At 59.9% G+C, this 9450-nt stretch overlaps 1 protein-coding gene across 2 annotated transcripts in view; it reads left to right on the plus strand.

Moving 5' to 3' along the window:
• Positions 1-7945, plus strand: part of DENND2A (DENN domain containing 2A) — an 87626-nt gene extending 79681 nt beyond the window's left edge. Inside the window, exons 14-19 of one of the 2 annotated variants that reach the window (XM_056124083.1) lie at positions 712-889; positions 2272-2313; positions 4921-5038; positions 5758-6003; positions 6890-6976; positions 7673-7945. In XM_056124083.1, the coding sequence (XP_055980058.1) occupies positions 712-889; positions 2272-2313; positions 4921-5038; positions 5758-6003; positions 6890-6976; positions 7673-7704 (703 nt within the window). In that variant the 3' untranslated portion in view covers positions 7705-7945. Of the gene's footprint in view, positions 1-711; positions 890-2271; positions 2314-4034; positions 4117-4920; positions 5039-5757; positions 6004-6889; positions 6977-7672 lie in introns of those variants that run through there. The other variant, XR_008793835.1, reaches the window with a different exon arrangement.
• Positions 7946-9450: the final 1505 nt, after the last annotated feature.

Here is a 9450-nt window from a genome sequence, read left to right on the forward strand (position 1 = left end):
TGTGTGTGCGTGCATCTGTGTGTGCTTGTATGTGTGTGTGCTTGTATGTGTGTGTGTTGTGTGTGTGTGACCACACTGAATAGTACCACAGTAGGGCTGGAGCACAGCCATGCATGCGGGGTCTGAGGCCTGGCACACGTGGTCCGCTGAGCACCCTGGGGACTGTCCTGGTGGCCCCAGGCCCATCCTGGCCCGAATGACATCAATTGCTGGGCCTGAGTATTACCCCTCAGGCCTGCCCTCAGAGCACCCCCACGCCTCCCGTTAATAAAGCTGTGAAAAACAACAAGAAACAAGTCAAAACATGTGAAAACTGGGTGCTGGTGAATGGGGGGCTCAGTACTCAGCAGAGCGCAGCGCAGTCACTGTTCCTGCAGGGGGAACTGCACGATGGGCTGATTCCCAGCTCTGTGCTCAGGACTCACCTGGCAGTGCTCCGGGGACCATAGTCAGTGCCAGGATCAAACCCGCGCCCTTCCTGCTCTGCTTTCCCTCCAGGGTGATGGGTTTTGTCGCAGCCTGATGGGGCACAAGCCCCATGCAGGGACCCTTTGGACTTAGCATTAAGTCCCCTGAGCTGTGCCCAGAGTCCCTCTCAGCGGCTCCTGGGTCTGGCACAACCGGTTGTCGCCCCCCCCCCCCAGTCCCCCCTATGCAGGCATGCTGCAGGCGGGGGCGCTGAGCTAACCCCCCCTTCTCTCCTGTCCCCAGCACACTGTCCAAGTGCTGCCACGCCATGGTGGCTGTCATCTACCCCTTCGCCTGGCAACACACCTACATCCCGGTACTGCCCCCTGCCATGATCGACATCGTGTGCTCACCCACCCCCTTCCTCATCGGGCTGCTCACTAGCTCGCTGCCGCTGCTACGGGAGCTGCCCCTGGAGGAGGTGAGTGGGGCGGGCACTGCACACCGCGGGCGGAGACGGGTGGCGGGTACTGCACACTGTGGGTGGAGGCAGGTGACAGGCAATGCACACCACGGGTGGAGGCAGGTAGCTCGGCTCTGCAGGTGAGCTGGCAGGCACTGCATCCTGTGGACGGAGGCGGGTGGTGGGCATTGCACACCTCGGGCGGAGGCGGGTGGGTCAGCTCTGCAGGCAGCAGGGAGGAGGATGGGACTCTCCCCTGGGACTGCATTCACTCCCCGCCCCCAAATGGACCTGCTGCTGTGGACGTCCGCTGACAGGGATGGTCAGTGGTGGTCACAGCACTGTGAGACACCGGCCCCCTCCCCACCCCCAGCACCTGGGGGGGGGGTGCAGTACCCGGGGTTTGCATCTGGGCTGGCGACAGAGTTGGAAGGGGTCAGAGAGAGAGTGCAGCGGACAGGGTGCTGGCCTTGCGTGTGGCCAGCCTGGAGTTCAATCCTGGTGCCCACTAGGGTCCCCTGAGCCCACCAGGAGCGATCCCTGAGTACAGAGCCAGGAGTCAGCCTGAGCACTGCTGGGTGTGGCCCCCAGGGCTGGCCCAGGCTGCCCTTTCTGAGGCCTTTCCCTGGTCACTCTGAGGCCACTTCCCACCCAAGGGCTCTTGGGCCGCCTCCTTGGCCTCTGCAGCACTTCACTCCGGCCCCTTCTCGACGGTCACTGTCCCCGGGTACGGACAACCTGAAGAGGGACGCCAGCCGCTCTGCACCCCAAAAATGCCCCTCAGTCCCTGGAGGCGGCACTCAGACACCTGGTCCTACTCCATCCAGTTGGGACCAGCAGGTCTGGGCCCTTGAGCTACAAGGTTGGTGGGCAGGCACCCTCTGGGGTCACCCCAGAATGTTCTAGAAGGAAGACTATCTCTGCAGGAAGTGAGGGCCCAGATGCTTCCAGCTGGTGGTAGGGCAGGTCCCCTGCCCCTCTCTATCATGGCCTGTGGCCCCTGGGGGCCAAGACCCTGGGCCCCACCCCCCCAGGAGAAGTGGGGGCAGGTGCCTTCTCCGGAAGCTCAGCTAATGGAAACCTATCACCTGTCATTTCCCATGTTCCTTGGACACCCCCCACCGGGTGTGTCCCCTCCTGACATGGACTGATGGAGTCGAGCAGACAGTCCAGGAGCTCAGAGAAGCCGGGGCTGGGCGGATGGCGTCTTTCCCTCCCCGCAATCCGGGAGCTGGAGCTGGTGGGGCCCATGGCTCTTGGGTGCTGGAGCGCCCCCCCACCCCCACCCCCGTCCCACACCGTCTCTGGCTGTGCCACCTGCTGCCTCTCCAGGCCCCAGGTGGAGCTGGCCATGAGCCCATGGGCCTCCCCTGTGACCAGCCCTTCTCCGTGTCCCGTAGGTCCTGGTGGTGGATCTTGTCAACGACCGGTTCCTCCGACAGGTGAGCTGGAAAGCGGAGCCCCCTCCCAGACCACTCTCCGTGTCTCCTCTTTGTCCTTGGGCCTCCTAGGGGGCTTGGGGGGCAGAGCAGGCTGGCTTGGAGCACCTCTGCCAGGGCAGGACTGAGGATAAGACAGGGGCAGGGGGCTGGAGTGATAGCCCAGCGGGTAGGGTGTTTACCTTGCACGCGGCCGACCCGGGTTTGATTCCCAGCATTCCATATGGTCCCCCGAGCACCGCCAGGAGTGATTCCTGAGTGCAGTGCCAGGAGTAACCCCTGTGCATCGCCGGGTGTGACCCAAAAAGCAAAAAAAAAAAAAAAAGAAAAGAAAAAGACAGGGGCAGGGCCGAGGGTAGGATGGCAGAGGATGGATTTCCTCTGGCACCACTGAGAACCTTGGTGTCTGTTACAGCAACAGACACTCATCCTCTTCCTCGTGCTCCTTATGAATACTCAAGCAAGGGGCCTCTGCATAGCTCGGCTGGGAGGGCACTTGCCTTGGACAACCATCCGGCACCCCATATGGTCCCCTGAGCCCACCAGAATGATCCCTGAGCCAACGATCACAGAGCCAGGAGTCAGCCCTAAGTATCAGGAGGTTGGCCCCAAAGCAACAACAAAATCTCGATCATGGCCCGGAGAGGCAAGCACAGGTAGGGCACTTGCATTGCACTCAGCCTTCCTGAGTTTGGTCCTCGAGCCCCACCAGGGGTGACCCCTGAGCACAGAGCCAAGGATCAGCCCTGCCCGAGCAACGCTGGGTGTGGTCCCCCCACACAAAGAATGTTTGGGCACAAAGGTCTAATCAGAGATGGGGGAAATCAGCATGCAAACTTATATACAGATTTCCCTCAAGTGGCTTCTGTCCTGATAAACCCAGGAATAGCGGGAAATATCGCTAAGTGGGTGATCCATTTGCTCTCTCTCACCCGCCAACAGCTCGCCTACTCATCAGAGTGCGGCCCAGTGTGAACCTGGTCACACTCAGATGCCCCAGTGGGGCAAAACTCAGGTTTGTTTCATAACTAAGCGTCGGCTGGCTCATGTCGCTGATTGAACTCTGTCCGCCTTAGAGTCTCCACTTACCGTGGTGACAGCCAAGCAACTCCTGGCTCAGTGCTCAACAATGACACCCTAGTGACTGAAGCAAATATCACAGCGGGGAGGGCATTTGCCTTGCAGGTGGCCAACCCGGGTTTGATTCCCAGCATCCCATATGGTCCCCCGAGCACCACCAGAAGTAATTCCTGAGTGCAGAGCCAGGAGTAAACCCTATACATACGGGGTGTGACCCAAAAAGGAAAAAAAAAAAAAAGAATGACACCCTAGGGCCAGAGATAGCCAGCACAGTGGGTATGCTCTATCCGCTGTAGGGACCCAGTCCAAACACCATTTGTTAAAGAAATTACCCTTTCTACACTGAGGATTCTTTTTGTTTTGTTTGCTTTTTGTCTTTGTTTTGGGACCACACCAGTGGTGCTCAGGACTTATTCCTGACTCTGAGGGATCACCTCTGACAGTGCTCAGGGGACCGTTTGTGGTGCCAGGGGTGAGACCTAGTTTGGTAGATACAAGGCAGGTGCCCTACCTGCTGTACCATCGCTCCGGCCTCCCACACTGAGTATTCTTGATTCACTTGTCAGACATTAGTTGAGACACTTCACTGTGGGGTTGTCCACACCCCAGCCTTAGGTGAGTGATCCTCTTCCTTTCCTTTACAGGACTCTCCTCTCTTCCTCCTCTCTCTTCTCTCCTATTTCCTAAAGACAGCTGTCTACTTCAAGGGCCAGAGAGAGCACAGGGGTAAGGCATTTGCCTTGCATGCAGCCAGTTCCTGAGTGTTGCCAAGTGTGACCTAACTTTCCCCTAAGTGCATATGCATATGCCCCAAATATACAGGCGTTATACTCAGGACTCTGAATTCTGTCCCTGAGTCTCTATGCGTCTGTGTTTAAGCCAGCGCCTTACTGTTCTGATTATTATTAGGTTTGAAATTAGGAATTGTGGGGCTGGAGCGATAGCACAGCGGGTAGGGCATTTGCCTTGCACACGGGTTCAATTCCCAGCATCCCGTATGGTCCCCGAGCACCGCCAGGAGTGATTCAGGAGTAACCCCTGTGCATCACCGGGTGTGACCCCCCCCAAAAAAAAAATCAGGAATTGTGATATCTTCAGCTTTTTCCTTCTCAGAACTTCTTTGGCTGTTTGGGGATCTTTGGTTCTGCAAAAATCTGAGGGTTAGCTTTTTCCTATTTCTGTGAAAAACGCCCTTGCAGTGTGATGGGAATTGCACTGAATCCCTCGAGGGTTATGGGCAGTTTGGCGTTTTAACCCCGTCCATCCCCCCCCCACACCCACTAGCTCGGCTGTCCCTCTTGTATGGTCTCTCCTCCCCTTGTCGGTTGCTGCCCTTCATCTTGACCATGAGGTTGGCATCGATTAGTAGCTCAGCTGGAGAAGCCAAGGTCAAGCCACGTGGAATCAGTCTTCCCACTCAGCTCTGGCCCTAAGCCTTCTGGGACTGGGGTTTTACTGTTTGTTCCTAAGCCGGGACTGGCCCGGTCCCCACAGACCAGGCCCATCAGCCTCCTGCTTGTCCCTTTGCAGATGGACGATGAGGACTCCATCCTGCCGCGGAAGCTTCAGGTTGCCCTAGAGCACATTCTGGAGCAGAGGAATGACCTGGCCAGTGACCAGGAGGAAGGGGCCCCGGACTGCCGGCATGGTGAGTGCTCGGTCCCCTCCGCTGTGTGAGGTTGGGACAGGGGTCAAGGCCGGGTGTCCCCCTCCACACCCAGGTAAGTAGCAACAGGGACCAGAGAGGCAACGAAAAGAAACTGGTGGGGGCTGGAGTGGTAGCACAGCGGGTAGGGCGTGTGTCTTGCACGCGGCCGGCTTGGGTTCGATTCCCAGCATCCCATATGGTCCCCCGAGACCCAGGTTCAATTCCCAGCATCCCATATGGTCCCCGGAGCACCTCCAGGAGTAATTCCTGAGTGCAGAGCCAGGAGGAACCCCCGAGCATCACCGGGTGTGACCGAAAAAGAGAAAGAGAGAGAGAGAGAGAAAGAGAGAGAGAGAGAGAGAAATTGGATGCCTGGTCCCGTGGTTTGAATTTCACCCCAATTGTGAATTCCGAGGGCTTTTCCCATCTCCCCAGCCTGGCCCCGGAGTGTCACCCTACAGAGGGGAGGCCGGGGCTGGCTGTAGCCATTGCACAGCAGGTGAGGCCTTTGCCCTGCATGTAGCCAAACCCGGATTCGATTCCCCGGCATCCCATAGGGTCCCCTGAGCACCACCAGGCGCAGAGCCAGGAGTAAGCCCTTGAACATTGCTGGGTGTGGCCCCCAAACTAACACTGGAAGGATGCCCAGACCTCCCTTCCACGAAGCCAGCGGCCACCCCCCGCGCCTCACACGTTTGTCCCCCCTCCCCGCCGCCCAGGCCCCGAGTGCAGCCCCTTGAACGAGGTGGTATCCGAGGCCTTCGTGCGCTTCTTCGTGGAGGTGGTGGGCCACTACTCGCTCTTCCTGACGCCGGGCGAACGTGACGAGCGCAGCCTGCAGCGCGACGCCTTCCGCAAGGCCGTGTCGTCCAAGAGCCTGCGCCGCTTCCTGGAGGTCTTCATGGAGACCCAGACCTTCCGGGGCTTCATCCAGGAGCGAGAGCTGCGCCGGCAGGACGCCAAAGGTGGGGGCCCTCCGGGGACCCGTCCCTCTCCGCTCAGCCTTTGTCCTTTCCCAAGCCTCTGTCCTGCCTCCTGCCCGTCTGTCTCCCAGGGGGTCCCCACTGTGGGAGTCTCTGGGCTGAGGACTCTCCCTGGGCTTCTCTCTGCCCCTTCCCCTGGAACCCTCTGCTACTTCTGCACAATCCTGGGGATGAGGGGACAGCAGAGGAGAAAGGGGGTGTCACCAGGACTGGGGGGTGCCAAGGCTCCAACCAGGTGATGTGCACAGGTGCTCGGCAGGGGTGCACGGGTCTGGCACGTGAAGCCTGGGGGTCGAGCCTGCAGCGCCTGAACAAGGACTCGAAGGTTCCGGAAGGGCAGTTCCAGGGGGAGTTAGGCCTGGGTGAGGCAGAGAGGCCGGCCCAGGGGGGCCCAGGAGCAGCTGACCCACACCCCGGGTCCTGACCCATGTCCCCGGGTCCTAGGCGTAGCCCCTGTGCCCAGGCTGTTGCTGTCCAGGTCATTCTAATGGTTGGGGGCTGAGGGGACAGACAGGGGTTGGCTAGTTGCTGAGTCCCAGGGGTCCCATGAACAGAGGTTAGTCTTGGGGTTCATGCAGTCTTCTGAGCTTCCGTTGGGGATCTGGGGAGAAACCTCCTGGAGAGTAGGAAGCCAAGGGCAGCGCCAGGCCCAAGAGGTGGCCGGTCCACCCCCCCCACCCCCAAGGGACTCCTGGCCCCTGGAGAGGGTCGCCTGCCAGGCACTGCAGAGCCGTATGGCGTTTGCTGGCACACGTGAGCTGGCGCCCCGCTTCCCAAAGCCAGTCACCCCGGCAGCAGGCAGGGACAGAGGGGTGGGGGCAGGGGGGAGGTTGGGAAGGGCGTCACGGCTGCGGTTCTCTCCTCGCAGGTCTGTTTGAGGTCCGTGCCCAGGAGTACCTGGACACGCTGCCCAGCGGCGAACACAGCGGCGTCAACAGGTTCCTGAAGGGACTGGGTGAGGCCCCTCCCCTCCCCCCCATCCAGGGTGCCCCCGCGACAAGGGCCCCTAGACACTCTTCCCCTCCCCCTCTCAGATCTCTGAGGAACTGAGAATAGGAAGCAAGAGGGAGGGACCGGCGAGACAGTGCAGTGGGGAGGACACCTACTTGCTTTGCATGCGGCCGACCGGGTTCGGTCCCTGATGCCCCAGATGGCCCCTCCAGGAGGGATCCCTGAGTGCAGAGTAAGGAGTCGGCCAGCCCTGAGCATCACTGGATGTCACCCGGAAACTACCCCTCCCACCAAAAGAAGAAGGAGCAAGAAGGGAAGCAGAGGAGGGGGGAAGAGAGCGGGAAGGTGGGGTCCGAGGTGGGTGGGACAAGGGCCCTCGAGGAAAGGGAGAGCCGAGGAAAGCAAAGGAGAGGCGCGAGGGGCCAGCCCCCCAAAGGAGCCTTGTTTGGCGAGGGTCCCAGGCATGTACCCCCAAACCCTGCAGGTCGCCCTACCCAGGAGCTGCCCGCCCTGGCTCCTGGGTATGGCCACCCACCCTCGGTAGGACGGGGGACCCCTTTCCCACGGGGAGACTCGAAACGGTGCGGTGTCCCCACATGTCCCCAGGATGGAGACCCCCAACTCTCGGCTGCGCCCCTGGGGAGAGGAAGGAAAGGTGGGGGCCACCCTGACTGCCCCCCCCTTTTCCTCTCTCCACCAGGAAACAAAATGAAGTTTCTCCACAAGAAGTAATCCTCCGCCCAGCACCAGGCAGCCTGTCCCCGCGTGGGGCCCCTCAGAAACGCAGCGGGGACCGGAAAGGGGCCATCCTGGACCTCAGCACTGGAAACGGGGTGGGGGGGCCTGAGGCTTGTCACCCCGCCCTCGTGGATGGGACTGGGGGCCAGTTTGTTGGATATTTTTTCTATTGTTTAATCGAAAGGAAAGTCCGTGGGGTTTTTTTTTCCACTGTGCTGGGCTCAGGGAAATCTGCCCCGTCTCACCTGGACCTGGGGCGCCTGCCCGGAGGTGGGAGGTGGGGGGCTAAGATGGGAAGGAGCCTGAGCCATGGGACGAGGGGGCCCTCTGACCCAAGGGTGGGAGAGGGGGGCGCGGGTGTCCACAGCCCCTGGGAGCGGCGGCTGCACAGGGCTGCCCCCTGGCGGCCAGGCCCTGCCCTTCTCTCCTCGGCCTCCGCTCTGAGTCTCAGCAGCGCTGCCCGACCAGGGGACACAGTATGAGACGTCCCCGCGCCAGATCACAGTACCATAGCCCCTAATGATATCAAGCCTTTCCTTTCGACCAATGGGGCAGTGCCAGAAGCCAGGGCAGCGCCCTGAGCAGGGCAGGGCAGGGCAGGCTCTGCCTGCTGGTGGCTGTCAGAGGGACCCTGGGAACAGCCTCTGGGAGCCCTTGTACCCTCAGGCATGTTTGCCAGAGCAGGCCTGGGCCCCCCCACCCCGACCGACTTGGTCTTCATGCCCTGCGGGACCCTGGACCACAGCGGGCAAGGCTGCCCTGACCTCGGGGAGGCCCAGAGGCCCCGTCCCCAGAACAGGAGGAAAACGAGGAAGAGACCCCCAGTCTGTCGTCAGGGTTCTTAACTGGAGTCACAGACCCGTACCCCGGTTTTCAAACCTGGCTGTGTGTGTTTTGGTTTGGGGGGGTCTGTCGCAGATACTATCACCAGCCCCAGGCCCCCCAGGATTGCAGGAAGTAGACTGCACAGAGACGGGCTCTGTCCCTGGGGGGTGGCACCCGGAGAACAGACGAGAATCTCCGTGACGGGGGCTCAGGAATCGGAGCTGACGGGCTCCTTGTTTGCAGTTCACTTTATTCGTAACCAATATTCTGCTTATTTTTATATTGCCCAGAGATGATCACTTTTAATATTTTTGGAATATACCTTCTTTTCTAACTTATTTCATGTTATATTGTTTACTTAACACCCCCCAGTGAATAAACATACATCTTGACCCACATGTCTCCTGATTAAATCTGTTTGGTAGTTAGATTCCGAACTTATTTTACCAGGGGCTGGAGCAATAGCACAGCGGGTAAGGTATTTGCCTTGCATGCCGCTGACCCAGGTTCGATTCCCAGCATCCCATAGGGTCCCCTGAGCACCGCCAGGAGTAGTTCCTGAGTGCAGAGCCAGAAGCAACCCCTGAGCATCGCTGGGTGTGACCCAAAAAAGAAAAAAAAAAGTTATTTTACCGGACTGGATGTGTGTTTCCTTATCAAAAAAAGGAGTTCAGCTCCAGGAGGGGGAGGGGCCAGCCCTTGTGCTCAGCCAGCCCCACCTCCAGCCTCCCACTGCTTCCTGGGAAATAGCCTGGTGCCAGCTGTCTGGGTGAGAGGCCTCAGCGCCCTGTGCCCACACCCTGTGCCCTATGCCCAGCGACCTATCCTCTGCCTCCACCTCTCCTCAGCGCGGGTCCTGCTCAGGGCCTGTTCTCCCTGGGCGGGAAGAATGGGGTCCTGCATGCTTTCCGGCAG

Source organism: Sorex fumeus, unplaced genomic scaffold (genome assembly GCF_029834395.1).
Source record: "Sorex fumeus unplaced genomic scaffold, SorFum_2.1 ptg000048l, whole genome shotgun sequence".
Lineage (NCBI taxonomy): Eukaryota > Metazoa > Chordata > Mammalia > Eulipotyphla > Soricidae > Sorex > Sorex fumeus.